General features: G+C 41.6%; 1 protein-coding gene across 1 annotated transcript in view; it reads right to left on the bottom strand.

Moving 5' to 3' along the window:
- Window positions 1–24,862, bottom strand: part of FRK (fyn related Src family tyrosine kinase) — a gene marked incomplete in the record, with an annotated part of 231,482 nt that extends 206,620 nt beyond the window's left edge. The window contains 1 exon segment of the mRNA XM_044076811.1: window positions 24,857–24,862. Coding sequence (XP_043932746.1) covers window positions 24,857–24,862 — 6 coding nt within the window.
- Between the last annotated feature and the right edge of the window lie 733 nt (window positions 24,863–25,595).

Below are 25,595 nucleotides of genomic sequence, written 5' to 3'. Positions count from 1 at the left end.
GAATTCTGTATTGCTGTATTCTTTACCAAGAGTCTGCAGTTAATGAAGTTAGTTAAAATGAAAAATGCCTGATAAAAAGTCAAAGCCATTAAGCCATATTACAAAGTATAAAGCAATGTACAGAATCCTTGTCTATATAGCAGTGAAGGGCCGGCTGACATTTCATTGGTGAAATGCCAAAACTCTAATCAGAAACTAAGTAATTATTTTAAATTTAGTTAGATTCAGTCTGAATATTGCTGTTAGAAACATTCTGTTTGAGACAGCCACAAACAGAGAAACAGACAGCAGTCAGTGGCAGAAAGCAAAGACTGTCCTTCAGCATAAATATAAAAGCTGTTTCTCCAGACTGCAAAATTGCATGACATTAGTCTCCTAGAATTTGCTGTACAACTGAATGTATCCAAATATACCATCTGTGACTTAAAGAATGGCTAGCCACTGACTGCATGCCACTGCTGATCTCAAGTGACAATATTGTGGAAGAGATGGTGACACTGAAGACTCACTGCACAAACTGTTCATAAACACATGTGGTAGAGATGCAGTGACAGCTGATCCACAGTTAACACACGATGTAATTCATACTCCACAGCACCTGCCTGGCATTCTAGCATTCTCGTTGAGAAAAAAAAAAAAGAATGCTGACCCTGCAGCACCTGAGCATTAATTAAAGGAAAATGTTCATGCTTTTAAAGTATCACAAAATATATTAACAACTGCAATGAAATAGGATGGCTTGTCTACTGTGTCAAGTTTGCCAAAAGAAAGGTATGATTTTCAGTTGTGAACATTTTATGGACCACGCAAAATATGGACTAAATACTGTCACTTTGATTGTGGTGAAACTATGACAGCAGAGACAAGTCTGAATGTTTAGTTTACAGGAAAGTCAAGAAACCCTTAATGTTTCCATGGTATGAATCACATGCCTAAAATAAATCAAACTCACAGTTGGCATGACTGACATTTCTGATGAATGGATTCATACCTGGGAGAGAAGGAGTAAAGTGGACATGTCATAGTCAATTTATCTAGGCATCCCAGTTTAAACAGATTAAGAAACAGTTTTCTTTTTCTTCCTGCAATCACTACCAATATTAGCCAAGGATTACAACACTAAGAGTATAACAGCAAGAAGGGAAAAAAATTACTAGCCAACTAAATCAAAACACTGAACTAACTCCTTTCACAGTATGTTAAAACAAAACTATGGTGCAGACACACCACGGACCATTATCCAGTGCAACAGCAATGAACCCAACTCCAAGCTTGAAAAGTATCCTACATAAGATGACCTGAGTGTGGGACATGTTTTAGGGCTGCTGATCTTCCACGTGGGCTCAAGGCCTGGGGGGGTGAAGATACTGGCATAATGGTTAAGGTCATACATAACCTCACAGACACAAGGCAGTATTCAATTCTGACCTCTGGTTATTGGATAGGCTTGTAACAGTTTGCAGACTGATAGGTACATATGTAATCACCAGGCTATGAACAATTTCTCTAGCTATGTTCTCCTGGACTGCACCTGAAGTCCCCCCCCCCCCTCCATGGTGACAAGTGTAGTCTAAAGTTCCACTGTCACATCAGCATCAAGTAACAACAGTCCTCACAGTGAACATGAGAAATTCACTCCCAAACCCTTACAAACCTCTACAAATTCAATCAGTCCTGCTGATGTGCATGTCTCACTTTTGGCTCTTGAATCTCAGTAAAGCAAACTAGTCAAGAACACTACAAAGACATCTCACTTAAGTGTAATAAACAAGTTTATACTTGCCTAACTTTCAGAGAAATCCAACAGTTGTGGATGAATGGAGCTGTCCAAGCAAAGTGAGATGGTGGACTGGTCGTTGGTATACACCAAGAAAGGTCTCCTCAGAGATGAACTAGTACAGTAAATAAATACCTGTCATATCTAATAAACAGTCCTTTCTTGGTACACTGACTTTTGGGCTAAAGTCCAGACAAGATCCACCAATTTGTAAAGTGCTAGTATACAATAGACAAATGATCAGAAAAATCCTAATACACAGTTATGCAAAAGGAAACATTACGCATACAGTCAGATACATGGTGATGTATGAATCAAGGATCACAGAGTCATGGTACAAATATCTGTAAAGGAGACATTCCTGAAAAAAGCACTGGAAGTAGTCATGTATCTATGGTAATGGCCTGGTGTCTGACTACAGCCTTTTGCAGTGGGTAGTAAGCCATCTGAAGGCAAAAGATAATGCAGATGACAGTTCACACGGACAAAATTTTCTTAGCAACTACCAGTCCTTTTCTTCCTAGGCAAAGTAGATGGAAGCTGACTGGTTTTCCTAAACACATGCATCTGCTTCAGATAAAACCTGAGCTGGCAATGTGCATCCAGGGTCTGAAAATCTCTCTTCCTCAGAGACCAGAAGCTGAAAGGACACTTTTGAGGAAATCGGAAAGCACTTTTAGGAGTCAATGAGCTTCATCCTAAGTTACTCTCGATCATTGTGACAGACATGATATGGCTTCATACACAATTATCTGCAGCTCAGAAATCAGGCTGAGCCACCAAATTTCAAGAGGGGAACAGTATACCTGCTAGACATGAAGTTTAACTCTCAGACGAAAAGTTTTAGTGGATGGAAATGCAGTACTCCAGGGAACTTCTCAATCAGCTGGTACTAATCTGCAATTCTGCCATCCACAAGGCCATGATGGAAAGATTCAGCCAGCACATATACATTAAATATAAAACAATTACTCTCCAAATCATAAATATGGTTGATATAGATCTGGTTAACCTGCAAACTGAGTTAATTGAGAATCTCTTCCACTTGCTCTGCAAGTCTGACTGCTAGAAGGTTTCTATGCAGTTTCTACTAATCCTGAAACCACCTCCTGAGAAGGCTCAAGGTTGATCAGCAGCCCTAAAACATGCTTCTGGCCCCAAAATGTAGCTAACTGCTGCTCTTTCTGTGTGGGAGGGGAGAACCATGACTAGACGAGGAAGAGGTTTGTGTACTGTCATTAAATAAGAGTTTGAAACTGCAAGCTTCTTGGCCACCACAGGGAGATGAGAATTAGCACTGGTCGTTCTTTGAACTTTGTCAAATGATGGGGAATTGCTGCAAATCTTGGGAAGATGGACTGAAATCTCCATTATCACTGGATGAGAGGCATGTCCAAAGTGAATCTTCCACTGCCCTACCAGAACATGCAGACGATGGAGAACACGTAGCATACTGACTACTTTCCATAGTGCACCCCCCTTCTAGATCAAATTCAGATATAGCTTCTGAACCCACAACATATACAGAGAATAATAACAGTATCACAACTGTGCTGTGAACAACCCTATTCTAAAGTGGCCAACTCACTGGGGAATTTAATCCAGAGGAAACGTATAGACACCACCTTAAAATTTAGGAGGTAAACCACTTAAGGACTGTCAAAAGTACATTTGTCTGAAGGCACTTGATCAAAATTCTATGATTCATACAATGAAAAGTTGAGACAAAGGAAGACCAAGTTAGAATAACATTTTGGAGATCTCACCATGAGGAGGTCATTATTACCCTAATTAAGGTAGTCTGAGCACTATAAGCACATCCAATGCCAAAATGACAAGGATCTAAGAAATCATGATGGAATATATACCTCCAACTATGTATTATATAGTCATACACACACACACACACACACACACACACACACACACACACACACACACACACACCTAGAGATATAAAGACAGATACACTGCATCCTCCATAACCTTTCTAGAAATAGAATATTAGAGACAAGTCAGTAGTTATTAAGATAATGGGGATCCAAGGATGGCATTTTGATTGTTGCAGGAATGATAAAAGCCTCTGTTTTAAACTAGATGGTAAAATGTCTATCCTTAGTGAATATTCCACAACAATCTAAATAACAGGACTCAGTTCTAAAGCTAGAGCACAAGCCTCCTTTGGGATCAAGCCGAGACTCAGCAGGTTGATCTAACATCAGAGGTCCTTGTCGCTGTCTTCTGTAATCAAACTTTTAAACTCTGTACAGCTATAGTCAGTATTCTACTGAACTTCAACAACATGCAATATGGACACACCCAGGATGGGGTTGCATCTAAAATGTCATTCATATCAGTAAAGAACTGTACAGCTTCTTCACATTCTATCTATGGGATGCTTTTAATTCATAAGACAGACCAGGTGCCACAAGCAGTTAGTGATATGGAACTGCTCAGGTGAAAGGTCTGCTGCTGCAGACATTTCTGAGGATAATACTGCTTTCTTACAAGAGGCAGCTGACTGACACGTAGCATTAAATTCCGTCAGCATATGTCAGGCCTGAAGGCACTGCAATCTCCTCTATAACAATTTCAATCTCCACCTCTGTCACCAGAACTCATGGAGATCATGATCATACCAGTGTTCATGAACAATCACTGACAAGGGACATACAGATATCCAGACACAGCCAAAATACAAGAAACTGGTCCGTTATTAGTTTGGGCTTGCTGTTCTAAGGCACTGGACTGTAATCTACGAGAAGCTGGTCGAAGATAAAGAGAAGGTCTTTGCTAGTAGTTTCCACACAAACTGGATCAGCTCAAATCACATGACCTTTCAAAAGAGACGCCCAAAAAGAAATGGATCGGATACTGGTGGTCAAACCAAGGAAGTGATTCCATCACCCACTGTGATACAAGCACCCCAAATTATAACCCCAGGTCTACTGAATTACCTTTTAATATGGGCAGCGGAGTACGTAACTGGGAAAAAATACGACCCCCCCCATGACTTACAAGAAACCCATAACATCAACAAACTTTTTAAGGAAAATTCCCAAGCCAACAGAGGTTTCTGTGCACCAGGAGGCACTTACAAATCGTTACTCGCACATAGACATAAAAGAGTTGGTGGCCCAGCTTAAAATCAGTCTCATCTCAAACTTGGCTCATCACTGACAACAGTAGCCTAGCTAGGGCAAAAAGCAAAATAAGAAAGCCATGGCAAAAGAGCCACAAGATAGAGGACTATAATTTTCACAATAACGTGCCTCTATGGTAAGGCTTCTGGATGTCCTGTTTGACATTTTCTTTGTATGGTCTCTTTCATAAAATGTGTTAAAAATCACTTTGAAGGGAAGGTTAAGACTAAATAAAATGTTAAGCAGTACCTCACCCTCTAATATAAAAATATTCCAGAAACGTTTCATCGAATTCTGGTCATCATAGACAAACCAGTCAACAATAAGGAGAATAGAAACATTATTAAAAGTAGTAGAAGGGCTGAAAAATCAATGAGCAGAACATCTTTGTGACTAACCCTTGGGAGGAATTAGGATGAAGAAATTGCTGCAGTTGGTGTTTAAGGGGAATGCAAAGACATCACAGCAAGGCTAATCCCCAATGGCTGAACACAATATCCACCACTAATAGTTTGAGGGACCAATCATGAGGTACGAGAATGCTCTTGCTCCTGCTCAAGGCATCTAATAAAATACTGGATCTCTCCTGAATGCACACTGCTATAAGATAGTGTTGTGAGAACATTAACCATTGCCACACCCTCATGGCTGCTTGACACATGGAGTAGGATCAGGTTCCCCCTTTTTGTTTATGTACCAAATCACTATCATGTTGTCGGTATATAGTCCTGAAAGGCCTGCAATACTAAGAGGACTGGACTCTTTCCAAGCCTATGTGAAGGTGGGCCTCTGAATGGGACCGGGTACCTTGGGCTGTCTTCCCCTCAAAATGTCTTCCCAACCAGGAGGGAAGGTTCCATGGCTGCAGTGGCCTTGGACTGAAGAAAAACAAAACGGCAACCCGCTGGAACCTAATCCAACTTCAGCTACCAAAAAAATGTGTCGACTGCATATGGTGGTGAGTTGAACTGGAAAGTTCATTGGATGAGGGGTAACTGACTACTGGGTCAATAAGGCTGAATGAAGAACTCTCATGAAAAACCTAGCCAGTGAAACAAGACAGATAGCAGCAAAAATCAGGCTAAGAAACCACTGGACTAGAGAAACTGGTGGCCTGTGAAAAAGTATGTGGTATGTGTCCAGAGGGTATCCAATGAATTCCAGAACAAACTGGATCCAGATTGGACTTGGAATTTCACCGTAATGCTCAAGGATAAGCACAATTGGAACAGATAGTGGTGCCTCTAATTCAGGCAAGGGCTTAGTTCTCTGTAAACAGCCAGTTGCCCAGTTAAGGGAAGACCTGGAACTGTTGCAGCCTGTGTCAAGCTACTATCACTGTCAAACACTTGATGAACACCCGGAGTGGAAGGGTTGTGGTGAGGCCGAAGTAATGATAGTCTCCCAACCAGAAGCACAGGAACCTCTTGGACTGCCTTTCTATCTTTATATGATAGCATGAATCCAATCGTCCTTCCTCAGAAAAAGAACAGACTGCACTGCCATAATCCAGAATTTGATCTGTTTCACGTAGTTCAGTTCACTGATGTCCAGAATGGGCCAGAGGTCCTTGCTTTACTTTGGCACTGACAATAATCTTGAGTAGAACCCAGATCCTCTTTGGTCTGGTGGGACCTCTTGGATGCCTCATTCTGCGAGTAGCTTTTTGATTTCTGCTGCTGTTTCTCTTCACTTCAGGGGAGGAATGTCAGGAAGAGATCATTATTTCCTGTTTGGAACAAATTGGAAGGGAATGGAATTGTCTCTGAAAATGACTCAACATCCAAGCATCCAAAGTGATGGTATCCCCAAGATTCTGAGTGGAGAGCCAAGTGCCTCTGACTGCTAAAAGAGGGCAGTAGTTGGACAACCATTCAGGAGTACTGAAAAAACTTGCCAGAGAAAAGACCTTGGGAGCCTAGATTCTGCGGACTGTTCCTGGTCCTAGGGCAGCATCTACTGATGTTCCAGCTCTACAAAGTTTGGGATCTTCACCTGGAGTGTCCTGGCATAGCTGTTGGGAATTACAAAAGAAACGTACCCCCCCCCCCGTTCTTAGAAAACGTCTCCAGTGGGACAAAAAAATGAACTCCCATGGCAGAAAATGTCTTCCCTTCCTGCTCACTCCTAGTCAGTGGGTCTTTAACCTTGGATCCAAATAAGGTGGATCAGTCAAAGGAGATATTGAGAAAAAGATTCCTTACAGCAGGTGCATACAGTTGAATGGTGATGCTGGTGCCTGCTGCACATGCCATATCAATTGCTGCATTTCAAAGGAGCTTCATGGATACTCTGGGGTCATTACTCTCATACTACTGTAACTGTGATGCCCCTGCACTGGCCCAGTAATCGAGGAGCCTGGATCCTCACCACTAGCACCAGTGAGGGGCATCCACACTGGGAGGATAACAAGTACATGCACAGTTAAAAGGTTTAAAATATTTAATAACAAATAACACACGACAATATTCACTGATTCAACACAGTGACAATAGAGAGTTCAGAAATCACAGGAAATATTTTAAAACACTGTAGGACAGTCTGATATAAATATAGAAAACAGCTAGACTAATCTTTCGATTTCTATCTATCTCTAAGAGAAATACTAACATCTAAATCCTACTTACAGAGCAAAGCTAGTGCTGGTGAGTTAACAGGTCTGAAGACAAATACAAAATGCAATCTCCTTCTCTTGAGATAGTTCTTAAATTGATAATACACATTACTGCCAAATCATTACAGATTACATAATTTTTGTCACTTCTACTTAAGTTTCTCCAGGCTCACAAACTTAAGATTTAATATTTCTTTGTGATCTGTAGCTGCTGGGATGTCGCAGCAATAAGATACTTTACACATGAAACCTAGTAATCATCTCTGTCTTAAGACAACAGAAAGAATTTCCAGCTGCAGACATCCTGTCTCCTAGCTGGATATAACACACAGTGGTAAAATGCTTTTACTTATCAGCTTTCTTTCAGCAGGGTGCACTGTGGTTAAATTTTTGAAGCTCAGCATATAACACAGTTTTCTTACATTTGTCAAACAAGCCTGTGGATCATATTAATATTTACAATGACAGAATTATTTACAAAATTCTATCTAGCTAGGCTGGCAGCCTTCCCATTTCATCACCCCCTCCTCCCCGAGAACTCAAGCTAGTTTTTCAAGTGACCCTTGGGAAACATTGCTTGAGAAGGTTGAGTCTATCTGGGTATACCTCACCCCATTTCCCGTCTTGATAGTCCATCTGTGTTGGAATTGCTAATCCCACTGTGGTGATGCACTGACCTATATGTTGGCAACTCTAGGCTCCACCTTAGCAACTTGGCATTTTGCTGGCTGACTCACTGTAACCATGCTAGGGGGATTGTGATCTGTAACTAGTGAATTTCCTTCCATATAGATACAGCTGATGTTTTGAAGTGCCCACACTATGGCTAGACATTCCTTTTCTACAGCTGCATAGCATTCCTCCCTGGATTGGAGTCTACGACTGAGATAAACCACTGGGTGCTTTTCTCCCTCTGAAGAAATCTGGCTAAGTACAGCCCCCACCCCATGGTTGAAAGCATCCACCTGCACAACAAATTGTCTGCTGTAATCTGGACTGACTAGCACAGGGGGTCCTCCCAAAGCTTCTTTAAGCTTCTGGAATGCCTGCTCACATGCTGCGTTCCAAACTACCTTATCTAGCCTGTTTTTCCTTGTCAGGTCTTTGAGGGGAGCAGCTATGGTACTATAACTGGGGGCAAAGTTTCTGTAGTACCCTGCTGTTCCTAAGAATGTCCTCACCTGCTTTTTGGTAACAGGTGCAGGCCATGCCTGAATGGCTTCCACTTTGGCAGTTTCTGGCTTGATCTTACCACTCCCCACTCTGTCCCAGGTAGGAGACCTCTGCCATACCCATCTGGCATTTGCTGGGCTTAATGTTCAACCCTGCCCTCTGTAGTCTGCTCAGCACATCCCTGACATGCTGAAGGTGCTCTTGCTAGGAATGGCCGTATATGGCAATGTCATCTAGGTAAGCAAGGGCAAAATCTCCTGCTAGGATATGATCTATCAGCCTCTGGAAAGTCGTTGGGGCATTCTCTATCCCAAAGGGCATCTTTGTGAACTCATACAAACCAAAATGAGTCACAAAGGCTGGTAAGATACTTAGCCACACCCAGCTGCTCTACGGCTTCATCTGTCCTAGGCATGGAGTAAGCATCTGACTCGGTGTGACTATTTAATTTCCTGTAGTCCCCACAGAACCTGGTGCTGCCATCCTTCTTTGGTACTATCATGACTATGGAGGCCCAGGGACTGCTGGATTACCCCTAGTTCCAACATTTCCTTATCTCTTCCCTCAGAGTCTGACTCTCTCAGGCACCCTATAAGGGGCCTGTTTAATAGGCCTTTGGGGTCATGTATCCACCTAGTGCTGCACCAGGTGGGTGCACCCTGGTTTCCCAGTGAACATGTCCCCAAACACCTGTAACACTGCTCAGACTTCTCAAACCTGAGTAGGAGATAGCTGCTGGGACAATGTTACCCCTTCCACTGAGGTGTCAGCCTCAATGAGATCAGTCACTACATCTCCTACAGACTCCTCTTGCAATCCACTTCAAATACTCAGCACAAGAGCCTCCCTATCATGGTAAGGTTTCATCATGTTAACATAATACAACTTGTGCTCCTGCCTAGCAGTTCTACCATGTAGTTATCACTGACCTTCCTTACCACCTTGTATGGTCCCTCCCAAGCTGCCTGCAGCTTGCTGTTTGACAGGAATGGGAACCATTACCTGCTGCCCTACAGCATACTCTCGAGCATTTATGTCATACCAGACCTTTTTCTACTTTTGGGCTTCTGCCAGGGCCTCCTAGACCTGGCCCAGAAGATCCCTGAGCCTTGTCTTGAGGTTTAGGACATATGCCACAAAAGACTCCTGGTGAGCTTCACACTCACCCTCCCACTCATCATGAATTAAGTCTACAGGCCCCCTCACCCTATGCCCATACAACAATTCAAAGGGTGGGAAACCTGTGCATTCCTGAGGAACCTCTCTGTAAGCAAACAGATGGGGCAAATATTTGTCCCACTCCCTCTTAAACTGGTCTGCAAATGCCCGCAGCATGGAATTGAGTATAGAGTTTAACCTCTCAACAAAACCATCAGTCTGGGGATGGTAGGGGGTGGTCTTCAGGTGCTTCACCCCACAATACTTCCACAGACAAGCCAGCAGATCTGACATGAAATTAGCACCTATGTCAGTCAGTATTTCTTTTGGGAAACCTACCCTACCGAAAATCTCAAAGCATTTGCCACCTTTTCTGCCTCAATGGAGGACAACGTCACTGCCTCGGAGTATCTTGTAGCATAATCTACTACCACTAGGATATATGTTTTCCCTGTGGAACTTAGGGTACTCGGAGGTCCCACAATATCCATAGCTACCCTCTGAAATGGCTCCCCAATCACAGGCAAAGTCATCAAAGGAGGTTTCACCTTGTCTCCTGCCTTGTCTACCTTTTGGCACTGCTCACAGGTCCTACAGTACCCTGCTACATCTCTGGAAATCCCAGGCCAATAAAAGTTCTGCATAATACGTCTCTTTGTATGTTTTATGCCCATATGACCTCCAAAGGGAATATCATGGGCTATGGCTAGAAGTGCCAGAAGGTAGGCTCTAGGCACTACCAACTGCTGCAATCTCTCACCTTTTAGCCCTCCATCAGGGGTTCACTCTCTATATAGTAACCCTTTGTCCATGTATACAGATTCCCCCTTCCCTTGAGAATCTGGTGCCTCACTATCAACCTGTCTCAGGCCTTGTAATGTAGGGTTTGAGAGCTGAGCCTGTCTCAACTCTCTTTGTAACCCTTTCCAGCTCCCTTTCCACAGGAAGTCTGGCATCCTCTGACAGTGGTGCCTCATTGTCAACCTGGGTACTACTACTCACCTCTGCCCTTGCAGTCACTCTGTCCAAGGGAACATCAGTACCCACAAAAGCAGCTGTGACTCACCTTCAGTCTCACTGCTACAAGGTAGCTCCCTCCCTGAAGTAGTCACCTCACCAGTCCTGGCTGCAAGTGTGCGGTCTGTCTGGGTCTCCCCCAGGCTACCAGACCCACATGCTTGTCTCCAAGCCTTACTGCATGTAACTGCATGAACACATGGCACTGCATTATCAAAATCATTACCTATCAGGACATCTGCAAGGATATCCTCAAACACACCTACTTGCTGGCTTCCTTTTCCACCCTCCCAGTCAAGGTGAACCCTAGCCAAAGGTATTTGGAATGGGGTCCCTCCTAAAGCTCTGACTGAAGAAGTCTGCCCAGACAAGTAGTGCTTCTCTGTAACCATTGCAGGCTTCACAATGGCTATGTCAGAGGCTGTGTCTCTCTTAGCAATGGTCTCTTTGCCATTCACTATGATAGGCTATAACCTCTTGTGGTAGTTTGGTACCCTTGTTGTCTCAAGACAACCTACTGTTGGCATTGTGTCATTCCCACTTACTGGCTCTCTCAACTTTTGTTCCCCACCTTGCCTCCATGGGCATCTATATGCCACATGGCCCCACTGGTTGCATTCAAAACATTTAACCCTAGATCCTGAACGTCTAACTGGACTAGTGGCTTCCCCTACTAATGGAATTCTGTTGGGGCGGTGAGAGCTGCCCATCATGGGTTCACTCAGACCCATGAGCAGCACTGGGTGTCCCTTTCCTGTGCAAGGATGCCCTGCTTGCTAGGTATAGGCCTCCCTTCTTCCCCAACTCATCTACAGTAAGGCATTGTCTATCAGCAGATCCTCATGTCCCCAGGCAAAGTGCTAAGGGCTTGTTTCCTTACCAAAAGGTCTGCCAGCCCTTCAAAAGTGGTGACCTGACATCCACTCACCCACCTATGAAAATAAGTGCTTAGTTCGGCAACATATTCACACACACTTACATATGTCTTGCGTCTATGCTCACAAAATCTTTTCCTATAAACTTCAGGTGTTAGCTTAAAAATTCTAGTAAGAGCTCTTTACAACATTATAGTTTAAAAAGACAATGTCAGCTAGTTTGGTTAGAACATTTACAGCTTTACCATGGAGTAAGGGGGTCAGGAACCGTACCCAGAGCCCTTTGTCAACATCATACTGTTTACATACCCTCTCAAGCATATGAATGAAACTAACAAAATTATCCACCTCTGTAAATTGTGGAAGAAATTTACTGACCTTTTGTGCTTCTGGGATCTGGTTATTCCCTACCCCATTAATCTATGACTCTGGCAAAGAGTCAGCATCTCCTTTTCATGTTGCCTCTGCCTCTCCTTCTCAGCTTCCAGGCATAGCAGTTTCTCATTCTCCTCAGCCTGCAGACATCGCAGTTTCTCATTTTCCTCAGTCTCTCTGCTGCTTCTACTTCCAAATGCTTGGCCTCGAACTCAAGTTTCTTTAGCTCCAAATGTATTTTAAGTCCTCTGTAGAAAGGCTGAGCTGTCCATTCTCTTAGTGTTGTACATCTCCACAGCCAGTCTGATCATCCTCCTGGTTGCTAGTCTCGGATGCAGCTGTAACTAAAGCTGCAATTATGTCTGCTTTAATCAGGTTTCCATGCACCAGTCCTTTAGCCTGGCACATCTCAGCCAACTGGCTCTGTCAGCTTGCCATACTCCTCAGTTGACATGCATGCCTGCTCTCCCTGACTAACTAAGCTAACAAAAGAAATAAAACAATTGTGATCTGAACTCTGAATGTTCACTGCGTGGCTGATTTAGAGTACAAAAACACCTTCAGCGATTACTGTACACAAACTACAGGAATTCATTATCCACACCACTACAAGCCAATTAATATGTGATGTGGCTAACTCACCACTATCAAACAATTAATATTTGATGTGGATATCCCACCACTCCCAAACAGTTAACATGGGACGACCGTGTACTGGCCCAGTAATCAAAGAGCCTCAATCCTCACCGCTAGCACCAGTGAGGGGTGCCCACATTGGCAGGATAAGTACACACACAGTAAAGTACAATTTACCTTAAGAGATCACAGCCAGTCTGGGGCTAGTTTCTCCCTTTCTCTCCATATCCTCAATAAGACTCCCCACTGGCACAGCTACAGGGTTCAGATCTCAGCAGAGTAATCAAGTTAAAACCTCTAGTACCCTCTGTCTAACCAGTGCTTCATGTCCCCGCCCAAGTAGCTGAAATACACACATTGAGATTTGATTTATATACAAACACACAGACGCTCTTGGGGAAGGTTGGCACAGATTCACTAGCTATGCTCCCCTTCTGCCCAGGCTATTAGGTAGTAATCCCTGCCACCAATTACTCTTATCAGCTACTCTGAAGGCCCTTAACAAAGGGTGTCCAATTCTACTGTGCAATGTTACTGTTACCCAAACAGTTAAGTGTGATGCTTAAAAACAGAAAACGGATGTAAAAAGCAACACAAAGTTTAATGTTCAAATAAAATAAAAACAGTCACTAGAAGTCAAGTGAAAAAGGTGCGTCTGAAGAAGTTCGGGTATAACCCGAACGAAAAGCGCTTAACATATTGGATTTTAGTTTTTGTATGGCTGCCCTGTACACCGGAGTCGGGATAGTGTGCTTTTAACTTGCTTTGGATATTACATTTTCATCTGTTTGTGACTTTGTTTTGGGTGTTGACGCACCTTTTTCACTGGACTTTTAGTGACTGTTTTTATTTTATTTGAACATTAAACTTTGTGTTGCTTTTTACATCCGTTTTCTGGGGCTTTGGTGTTTTTTAAGCTTCTGCAGTTTGTGGACGTTCATTGGTGTTTGCTAGTTAAGTGTGATGCACAGGAAGGCTACTGGAGTGGCTTGTACAGTATCACCATATACATGCAAGTACTCTAGGAGCTCAAATTATCTCTACATAAAATAGCCACAGTTAAAAGATTTAAAAATATGTAATAATAATAAATAATAAAAACACAAGACAATACTCTTTGATTCAACACAATGACAAAAGAGAGTTTAGACATCACACGAAATATTTTAAAACATTGCAGGACAGTCTGACAAATATAGAAAACGGATAGACTAATCTTGCTATTTCTATCTTATTCTAAGAGAAATACTAAGATCTAAATCCTACTTATAGAACAAAGCAAGTGCTGGTGAGTTGTTAACAGGACTGAAGACAAATACAAAATGCAATCTCTTTCTCTTTAGGTTGTTCTTAAATTGATAATGCACAATTACTGCAGAGTCATTACAGATTACATCATTCTTGTCACTTCTGCTTAAGTTTTCCAGGCTCACAGAACTTAAAATTTAACATTTCTTTGTGATCTGCAGCTGCCAAGAAGTCACAGCTAAAAAAGACACTTTACATGTGAAACCTAGTGATTATCTCTGTCTTAAGACAATAGCAAGAACTTCCAACTGCAGACATTCTGTCTCCTAGCTTGAGATCACAGTCAGTCATACAATTCTTTACTTATCAGCTTTCTTCCAGCAGGGTGCACTGTGGTTACATTTTTGAAGCTCAGCACATAACACAGTTTTCTTATATTTGTCATACAAGTCTGTGGATCAAACTAATATTTACAATGGCATAGAATTATTTACAAACTTCTATCTGGCTAGGCTGACGGCCTTCAAATTTTATCGCAGTAACTTTATTTTCATTTTTAAATAATTCTGCTGTATAATATACACTGCTTGTTGTGACTGGTGTCAGCACGTACTGTGCGTGTGTACACTTGTATACATGGACATGTACAATAATGCAGTACAGACATTATGCCACAGGCACAAAAGTTCTTTACAAGTAACTGATGACCTTTATCATTCTGCTTTCTGGTGATATTGCTTGTACTGTTTAGACAGAATTTAGGTTACTGCTTTTTGGCCCTTTTTTTGTCTGGATGAAGGATTTGTTGTTTAATCCAAGATTATTACTTTATTGTCCAACAGGTAATGGTGCTAAGCTAAAATATGTCTGGTGTTATGGTTGCCATCTGTTGGACGTGAAAAGAACTCTAACACAGGTAAAAAGGGACTTCGGCTCACAATGCTGCAACACACCAATGCAAACCACAAAAGCTAAGGAATAACCAAAGGATGTGTATGGGTGGTTTTGGTGATGCAACATCTCCACCTGTAAGATGTCATGGTACTTGCAGGAAGCCAGACTGCTTGCAGTAACAACTTCCCCATACAACTCACACTGTTCATCCACTGTGGGGAAAGGTGTGTGTGTGTGTGTGGGGGGGGGGGGTGCTGTGGACTCTTCAAATGTGCAGTAAGGCTATGTGCTAGCTGTTACCAAATTTTAGTAGCAGCAGCTTATACAGATATGTATTTTATTCACTAGTGGACTAGAGTTTTGATTCATCTATCTCAGTCTGTGGAGCAGGGAGAACATGTGCATGATGGCAATGGTACCAGTCATGCATGATTTCTGCCATCCATCATACAGGTAACGCTATTGTGTAGAACAGACTCAATACCATGCAGCTCTACCTGTACAGTAGCTATGATACTGTAGCAAGACAGTCTGCAGTACTACTGGTGCTGTATAGGTGGTGCCAGACAACTTGGCAGATTCACAGAGTCCTTGGGTATGAGCATGCTGAGTAAGAAATGGGTAATAAGCTCATTGCCACAGCATATTACAGAATCACATTACTTGTTTCTAGTACAGCAGAACTGCCACAGTCAGTACCTCAGAATTGTGAGGTACTGATTTGGCTGTGCCCTGTCCTCAGAGGACAATACCAAGCTTCAGGGCAGGGATATACACTTCAGGTCCAGGGTAGAACAGCAGAATGGCAGGAGCTCACCTATCACCCCAAACATTTTGGAATCTAACCCCACCTCTTCGACTTGCTGGTAATATGTACTGCACCTAGGACTGGCAGACTGGAATGTGCTGTTTTGTAACTAATAATGGTGAAGAGCTACATCCATGAAGTATGAGCAAGGCAGCTTCCATTCTTTTACTAATGTAAGTTAATTCATGTGTCATAGCACACACCTAGACTGTAGAAATCACAAAAACTAGCAATAATTCTGCAAAGTAGCATATTTAACCATGTACCTTTACTATTTCAGCCTCCTGTTCTGACATTTCATCATACTGCAAGCTGTCAAAAACAGGAAACCTTTTCTACACTAACTGCTCAACAGAACATATTTTTGGAGTTACACATTTTGTATCTCATGACTGCTTCCTAGACCTTTGCAGATCATACCTTATTGCTTAATTTATTCATGCTAAATGTATTGCCCATCAAGGCACATTCCTTGTTTAACTTTTTTCTTAACAGGTTTCTTAACTGGTTGGATTGTCAACAGTCTCTTCCCAGCTCAAGTTACCATCTTTACTTCAGCTATTTATATAGGTTCATAGGTTCATACTAGGCTATCTGCCCTAGGGCATTTATAAGCCTAGCCAGAGTGTGTTTGGCTTTTGCCACCCATTTTAAATTAATTTTGCTATGCCCTTTTTCGAGGTTAGTATACTGTGCCTCTGTCTAACAGTGACACAGAAGTGATACCTGGGGTAAACCTACGATCTTCTATCCACTCATCAAGATTCCTCTTGAAGAGAGTCAATGAGTGACTCTGCCTAACTTGGACTGGGATTTTATTTCAGAGTGAAGGGAGCCTCTGGGTTATGAATCTGTCCCTCCAGCATGTCCTATTTATTTCAGTGCTGAGGTTCAAGCCTCTCGAGCGAGTAGCTCGATGGGATTTGGATTTTCTGAGGTGCAGCATGTCCATTAATTCCGGGTTGGACATGGCTTTATACGTCAGGCACAGATCGCCTCTGAGCAGGCGGTATGCCACTGAGTAGAGCTGGAGTTTCTTTAACCGGGCAGCATATGGCATCTGTTTGAGCCCTTTGATCCTCTTAGTGAGGTTCTTTTGGGGGTCTTTCCAGTCGCTGCAGGTGTCTGGTAAGGTACATCCCAAAAGGGGCATTGTACTCAATTATGGGCCTGATGAGGGATGAGTAAAGAGGCACGATGACCTCCCTGATCTAGATGTGAATCCCTTCATGATTAGGTGGGCTATATAAAATGTTTTTCTAACCACTTTGGCCACGTGGTTGTCAAATGAGAGATTGCTATCAACTTGGGTCCCCAGGTCTCTAATTACTTCTTCTGTACTTAATGGATTACCACCTATGTGGTAATTTATGGGCACTTTGTTTTTGCCAAAGGGGATGACTATACACATTTTGTTGTTTAGCTTGAGGCCATGGCTCTGGCACCAGTTGTCTGTTTCTATGAGGCCCTTTTGGAGGATGATTGTGTCGGCTGAAAAGTCGATTATGGCGCCCAGTTTGCAGTCATCTGCGAACTTGGTCAGCCACAGTCCTTCTGTGTTGGCCTGTACCTCCGAGAAATATATACCGAACAAGAGAGGTCCCAGGACTGAGCCTTGTAGGACGCCACTTGTAACTGGTTTGGAGTCTGACATGGCTCCAGCAATTCTAACCATGTGGGTTCTGTCCTTGAGCCAGTTTGCAACCCATCTAGTGACATAGGGGTTTATATTTAAGCTGGTGAGCTTATCTATAATGCCTGAGTGGGGTATTGTTATCGAAGGCTTTTGCGAGGTCCAGGTAGGCTGTGTGGACCACCTTCCCCTTGTCAATGGCCTTGGTGACTGTTTCAAAGAAATCAACCAGGTTTAAGAGGCAGGATCTGCCCTTAAAGCCAAAATGGGTAGGATCCAGTGTCTGTAGGTCCCCAATATCTTTATTTATGAGGTCCATGATGATCTTTTCCATAGCTTTGCAGACCAAGCTAGTCTGGCTTATGGGGCGGTTCCAGGATCCGTTGAGGCAACACCGTTGTGGAGAGGGACCACTGTTGCTGTACGCCACTCTTTGGGTACATATCCTGTAGTAAGGCTGAGATTGAACAGTAGTTTTATGTTTGGGTTTAGCTCTTCTTGGAGTTCATGTAGGACGCAGCCCGGGACACTGTCTGGTCCCATTGATGCTGTGTTTTTTGCTTTGGAGAGGGCAGCTCTTACCTGAGCATCTGAGATGTCAGGGGGGCAGCACTATGCTGAGATAGATATTTGCCCTTTTGGTGGGAGGGGGGGTTGTGCTGAAACTGTCAGCTAGGATTTTGGCAATGTCTGTGGGTTCAGTGTATTTTTTGTCATTTTGGACTAATTCTGAGCATATCTGGGAATTCCCACCCAGGTTCCTAACATAACTAAAGAAAGCCTTGTGATTATCCTTAGTGTCCTGTGCAATTTTTCTCTTGAAGCTGGCCTTAGACGATTTTATGAGTGCCCATAGTTTTTTGCTAATACTGATCAGAGATGCCTTCCCTTTTTGGGATTTTGCTCTATCATGTAGTAGCTTCCTCCTCCTATTGTATAGTTTGTTTATGGCTGGGGTCCACCAGACAGGACGTCTGCCATTGGAGGATTGGGTCTTGGTTTTATTTGGGATTGCATGATCCATGCATTCCTGAAGGTGTTCATAGAATGCGTTTATAAAGGATTCTGCGGTCTGGGCCATATTTTCCACAGGCCTGGGGGCTTTGAAAGATTATACCTCAGTTTTGAGGAGTGTGAAATTTGCTTTAGAGAAGTTTTTCACTGTGGTTTTCAGGGCATGGGGTGGAGTCGGGATGTGAATATCCAGTGAGATTAGTTTATGGTCTGATCTTACCAGTGAGGGATACACTTCTGGTCTGGAGCATAGAGTCCCCATGTTGGTGATGATCAGGTCCAGTATGTTTTCCCCTCTTGTGGGAGTGGTAACAAGTTGTTCCATAGCATTTGAGTTTATAAATTCTAGGAACCTTTGGGCTAGGGTGTTGGAGCTAGAGTAATGCTCCCAGTCTATGTTTGGGTAGTTGAAGTCGCCCAATATAATGGTGTTTGGAGAGACCTTCATATTTTCCAGTGTTCTCAGTAAAGCCGAATGGGGTTCCTGGGTTTGGGAGGGTGGTCTGTAGCAGGCTATAAACTGGAAGGCAGTTTTACCCACTGTTAGTTGCACATAGATAGTCTCTGATGCTTCGTGCTGTGCAACCAACCTGGAAGTGTGGGTATCGTTGACGAATATTGATACTCCCCCTCCTTTTGTGGTTCGGTCCAAGTTTTGGGGCCGAAAAGCATGGCATGAGGTGTAACCTGGTAGTGCTGGGGTGCTCTCGGGGGCCTTGAACCAGGTTTGTGTTACTGCACAGATATCTATGTTCTCCATGCTAAGGAGAGTTTTGAGTGCGTGCATCTTGAGGTTTAGACTTCTGGCGTTGAGTAGCATTACTCTTAGTTTCTTATCCCTTGTGATACCTATGGAGGTGGGTTTGTCTTTTGAGCCTTGCCTAAAAAAGGCACTATGGGGGCAGCAAGAGCCTTTGCCAATATCCGAAAGCCCAGGGGTGACAGGTGCAAGCCGTCCCTAGCAAAGCATCGTGGCTTGTCGAGCATGTCATCCCAGGCTGACAGGCATTGGATCCCCATTTGAATGACACCAATACTTAAGCCAATTGTTGAAATTGATCATCTTGTGGCATCATTCTTGGTGAGGGTAAGATGCTACTCAAGGTCAGGGTCATACCGGCCTGGGCTACATGCTCAGAGAGCTCCTCTATGTCTCTTTTCATGTAGTCCAGGGAGGTATGTCTCAGGTCATTCACACCAGCATGGACAATGACTGAGTCATATTTGTACTTGCCTTGGAGTGACCTGAGTGCTTGTGTCAAGATGAATCGAAGACTAATGTCTAGAAAAGAAACCCGCTTCCTTCAAAATTTATCCTGATAAACAAGGAGTCTGCAGTACATATGATAATGTCAATGTTGAACACTTAAAAGGAAACAAAGTAGCATACATTAACACAAAAGTTAATGAAGAAAATGTACACGTTTATTTATTTTCGTGTGTTAACTGGGGTAGAACACTGATCCAGCATGAACATGTCCAAGAACATCTGAGAGAATACAAACACATATGGATTATCAAAATGAAGTATACATAAAGGTTAAACTTTATATAAAACATTACATAATGTGAAGTTTGTACAGTACATTAAAATATCAGTCATCAGCTATTTTACATATTTATAAAATATACAGTGTGTTTATAACAGTAAGGATGAGTGGGAAAGTGTGAAGAAGCAGCACAGGTGGAACAGAAAACAGAATGTTATGATATCTGATCAGTAGTGAATACGTCTGTGATAGAGACTCAATGTAAGAAGCGTAGCACAAAGTGATATGAACTGATGGCAGAGTGTGGCGTAGTTCGGTATAATGTAATGGAAAGTGGTTAAAGGACAAGAAATGAAAGTGGATGAATTTTGAGTGCATAATAGGACGGTATGGATGATATGGTTTATGAAGAGTTTACACGTTGCTTTATCAATCAGGAATTTTTTGAGTTGATGTCTGAATTTACAGAAGGGTAACTTTTTTGTTGATTTTAAAATTTATGTTTGATAGTAATTTTTACATTTTGGGGGTCATTACAGAGAGCCTCTGGTCTGTGGTGTGAAATCTGGGGGGAGTGCTTATGGAGAGGGAAGATTGTGATCTCAGGTTATATGCAGTGCACTTTTTAGTAAGATGACTAGCAAAGAAGTGGAAGATACCTTGTAGGTTACAGAAGCTAGTATTCAGGGTCATCCATCCATTCACAACCCACTTTTCACGTTTGCAAGTTGGGTCTGGGTAGCTCTTCAACGGTGACAGCAATATTCACACCACCGGCTTCAGTCATAACTGAGTAGTGGTGCTCTCATGGGGCAGGCAGTGGTTAAGATACGAAATCAGTACCTGTGGTTAGCTGTATTTTTTAAATTATGCATTAGCAATAACAGGGATGCCATATTCAAACAGAGCTACTGAAACACATTTACCAATGGCCATTTTGCTTTCTGGAAACAGAAGTGTATCTTCTTTGCCCAAAATTGGAGAGTGTTGATTTTGTACTTTGTTACATTAATATGGAATTCAGAACTGAGAGATTGGTTAAAACAAATTCCAAAATACTTCAAATTTGGTCAAGTTTCTATATCTTCTGTGTTACTGCAAAGTGTAGTCCAATTTTGTGTTGGAGAAGAAATGTTTTATCTGGTTCCAAACATCATGGATTTTATTATTATTATTATTATGGTACTCGGGCCGAGTTTGTTTGATTTGTTGGCTTTGAAGGCAGGTTTGACAATGGTTTGTTTTAAATTTGCCTGAAATGTTTTTTTGGAGAGGTAAAGGTGTAGTAGTTGGGGATGATATGTTCTTGGCATAGAACTTAATCTGTTCCTAAGGAAGCACCAGGGGGAATTAGTTGTAAACTCTTAATGTCTTTTACAGAGACTTTCTGAATCAGAATGAGGGTGGAGTCGCTGGTAAGATGCGACTGCTGAAAGCAACGGACAGGAGAAAGGAAAAGAGCATTCTTTAAGAAAGTTATTTGCATGACACAGTGGGATTGAGATTGTGGTAATGCCTGCAATCTGGACAGGGTAATTAACATGCAAGAGATCAGAGGCAAAACTATTTTTAATTGCTTATAAAAGAGTTCTGGCTTACTGGTAGAAAGGTGGCTTTGTGCTTTCTTGCTCTTGCTGCCTTTTTTTTTTTTGTTTTAACTAGATTTCTTCATTGAATGAATGTCTGTTCTCAAGGATAGGTACATGTTTCTACTGGTACCAAAGCATCATTTCTTAATTTGGACACAACTTTGTGTTTACTGAACAAGATATTTTTGCCCTGGCCAAATGTCCCCTAACAGTATAAATACCACCTTGGGTCTCCCCTAAAAACACAATAGCAATAGAATTGGCCCAGTCAATAAAGAATAGATAGATGTTGATGCTTTTAAGTAGCCCATTAACTTTAAAGAATAAATTATTCTGCATTCAGAGCAATGTACTTGTTAGTGTCATTACCTGTTATAATTGCCTTGTTACTTTTGGTTAGTTCAGTCTTTAAACCTTATACATTTTCCTGAGTTTTTGTTTTGAAGTTGGTCAGTTGGTATGTGGGGGTCGGGGGTAACTGCATACTAGGCAGAATATGATGGTATGTGGGGGGGGGGTAACTGCATACTAGGCAGAATATGATGGAATGTAAAAAGTTAGGTAAATGACACAATAAGAGGTACTGAAGGAACAGGCAGCTATGAGAAAGCAGAAATAAGAGATAAAGAAAAACAGCAGTACTGAAGCTGAATATGGAGGCAATGTGACAGCAACATTAAGAAAGTGAAAGGGAAAACCTAAACTGTCTGTAGCTTGGAAAAGGATCAGCTCTGCAAGATACTTAAAAATTAGAACACACAGGAAATGGGATTAGTGTTGATAGAGCCCACTTCCTTTGAATGTTAATACTTTGAGCCTTTATCATTTTCAGTGAACCTCTAAATAATCTCCTCCACAACCCCATGTTGGGGAATACCCTCAAAGATCACTAACTTAAATATGCCTAATTTGACATCACACAACAGTGGAGTAAAGGGAATTATCCACTATTGCTGAAACTGCCTTCAGCAAAACATTTTTGCTAAAACAGCATTCCATCAAATTGCCTTTGTTGCCTTACTTCCCAAGGAAAGTACTGTGATACAGAACTATACCGCTCAACTTCTTAGGGCAAGAAATATAGTTACAGCCTAAAATTATGGGGGGATAAAGGCCCAAAAATAGGGATAGATTTTAAATATTGCACTTATAAACTTAGAAAGTTGCTAGAAGAGCAGGATTTCATTTTCTGAAGGATATGAAGTCTGAAACTCAAACATGTCATTATTTAATGACTTCATTCCTCAGTGATTTTCCAGAAAACTACAAGTTTTATAAGAAACAGACCAAAAATATGAGGCAAAAATCTGGACATTCTGTGAAAACCTAGACAGCTGACAGATGTTTAGTGTAAGCACAAGAGCTGTCCAGGCAAGCCGAAATCAGGAAAAATATGTTGTAATCTTCGGAGGGAGTTAAGCTTCAAAAACTATATGAAAATGGTGAAGTGCATGACAGCAGTGCAAAGAGTTATGGCTAACTCACTATGTGGAGTGCAAGAGGCAAAAGTAAGAACGGGCATCATATGTCTGTTAATGATCAGCTTGCTGAATCTACATATTGGGATTGCCTGATTCAACATAACATAACAAAACAATGTTCTTTGTCCCAAAGCATTTATATATATATATATATATATATATATATATATATATATATATATATATATATATACATACACAGCAGGATGTTAGGGGAAATTGGCCATAACATAAGTATTCCCAATCACTGTATGAAAGACAGCAGTTACTTATAAGGGTTTGTGTGTGAAGGGAACTTCGGAAGTTGATACTTTTTTTAAAGCCAAGTGAGGGAATGAGTTAGGTAGAAAACAAAAGTAGTGAAGTCCAGTCAAAACAAGCATAAAAAGCTTAGGCAGTAAGTGTGAGAATAAGTTTCTGAAATTAAATTCAATGCTTCATACAGTACTGCATGCTTTCTGCAAAAGATGTGGCCAATACAGTGTCCTTAAAGATGTCTATGACGTAAACAGACAGTAAAGATATTAGCAGAGCAAGAAGTAAGGAGCAGTGGTAACCTCTTTATCAAATCTGTTATTGGTTCTACTTAAGATTGCAGCATCTAATGATTTTTGCCAAGATTTTAATACAAAAGCTTTGTATACTTCCTGGGTTTACAGTGGTTTCAGCTGTTCACACATGCCTAGTTTACTAATTTATTACTTTTTTGACCCGTGCTGTTTAAATCACATTTTAAGTTGTTTCTTTTATTTACTTATTTTGTCTACATAAATTTTCAGATTAGTTAAATCCCAGTAAGTATCAAGTCAGCATTCATTTAGGCTGTTGGTTATATTATGCGTTCAGCATTTGAAATGTAAAAATAAAACTGCAAGAAAGACCCAGGCAAGCTAATGTTATCAATGTATAATACCATAAAACCTCCTGTACTGGAGGCCCATGGGACACATGCAATTAACTCCTTAAGAACATACAAGCTATATGGCTTCTAAATGCCCATTACTTTTCACATTTTAAGACATTATGGCCACATTCAGACCAATAATGCCAAACTATGAGCTGTAGACATGTCATGAGTGTTTCTGCTTTTTTTTGTGACCTAGTCGGAAGAGCATAAGGAATGTACGACATGTAGGTTTTCATTACAGCCATGTAATTTCACAAAGCACCACCAGATGGCACGCCTGTCTTCTTTTACATCACAGTTACCAAACTATGTATTGCAATGTAGGACATCAAATGGTTTCACTACTACACTTAAAACACAAAAATGTATCACAGAAGATACCAGGTCTCTGGAACAGACTCCCCATTGACTTAAAACAAAGATCATCCCTGTCCATATTCAAGTACAACTTGGATATATTGATGGGAAACAGAAAATTTACACCAGGACTGTTCCCTGTACTGCTAATGGATAGAGGAAGCTGCTATGGCATATATGGGTCCCCTCACATTATCTATGGTATAATCCCAGTTATTCTCATTAGGGGTAATATATAATTATTGACCATGGGATGGGTAAGGCCAATGACTGACCAAATGGGATAGGTTCATTCTAACACAGAAAAGGGAACGTCGCTATGCGAAAATCGTGCAAAGAATGGCAAAGGTGCCGCCAAAACTGATAGATACAGATTAATGTGGTTTTGTGGAAGGGAGGCAAACACTTCATATTAATAGAACAATGATGATCTAGAGGGAAGGTATGAAAAAACAGCTGTTGTTGATAGGTCTTGATGCAGAGAAAACACAACAGAGCAAGCTGGGAGTTTATTAGTATGAAAGCATTTGCATTTTCTGATCCAATAAGGTTAACTGGGAGGATATATGAAGTATTGGAGGAAAAACTAAAGTGGGAGGGTTCCTCTCTGATAAGTTGAGTCTTAACAGGGGATCCAGGCAGAGGTGCCTTTTTCCTTATTTCTTACTCGCATTATATTTAGTGCCACTGGCAAAAAATAAGGGGCTCAAAATTCAGGGATATAATTGGTATGCTAATCAGGAAAAGTTGGCTTTATTTGTAGACAGCATTATTTTGTACCTGATAAAACCAGAAAAGGGCATCTCAGTGCTGTGGAACATTCTGAGACAGTTTCAAGTCTTTTCAGGATAAAAAAACTAATGAATACAAAAGAACGGCTATAGCTGTAAACTATGTACCCACACATGAATTTATTCAGCAATAGGGCCAAGATAACATGGAGTAAGGGTTAAAAAGGATTGGGTTATGGTATGGCTGAGAATATGTGGGAAAAGACTAAACAAAAGATAATACAAAACCTGGGAAATTAGAAGCTCCTGCCTATGGACATGGATAGGAAAATACAAGCAATGAAAATGTTTTTAGTCCCTTTAGTTTTATATACTGGTCAGACATAATTTTATCAATCAGAGGAGAAGTTGTAGATGGTAATTAATAACGAGCTAAAAGATTTTATCTGAGAGGGGCAGACAGCAAAGATCAGTGGGAAAAGTTGAACCTTCCAACTGAACAAGGTGGTTTAGGATTACCTGATTTGAACGGATAATTTTTAGAGCTATACAGTTAAGACTCATACATAACATAAGCAGAAAGCTACAATTTTAAGTTGAAAGGGAGAAATGAATTAGTTTCTGGTGTCATTCTTGGGGAGGGGTGCAATATTTGCTAGTATGGAATGAGATGGT

The sequence above is a fragment of the Protopterus annectens genome, chromosome 1.part0, assembly GCF_019279795.1.
Source record: "Protopterus annectens isolate FY-2018-M chromosome 1.part0, PAN1.0, whole genome shotgun sequence".
NCBI classification, from domain to species: domain Eukaryota; kingdom Metazoa; phylum Chordata; order Ceratodontiformes; family Protopteridae; genus Protopterus; species Protopterus annectens.
Note: the sequence above shows the minus strand (reverse complement) of the source record. Positions and strands in the feature narration are given on the sequence as shown.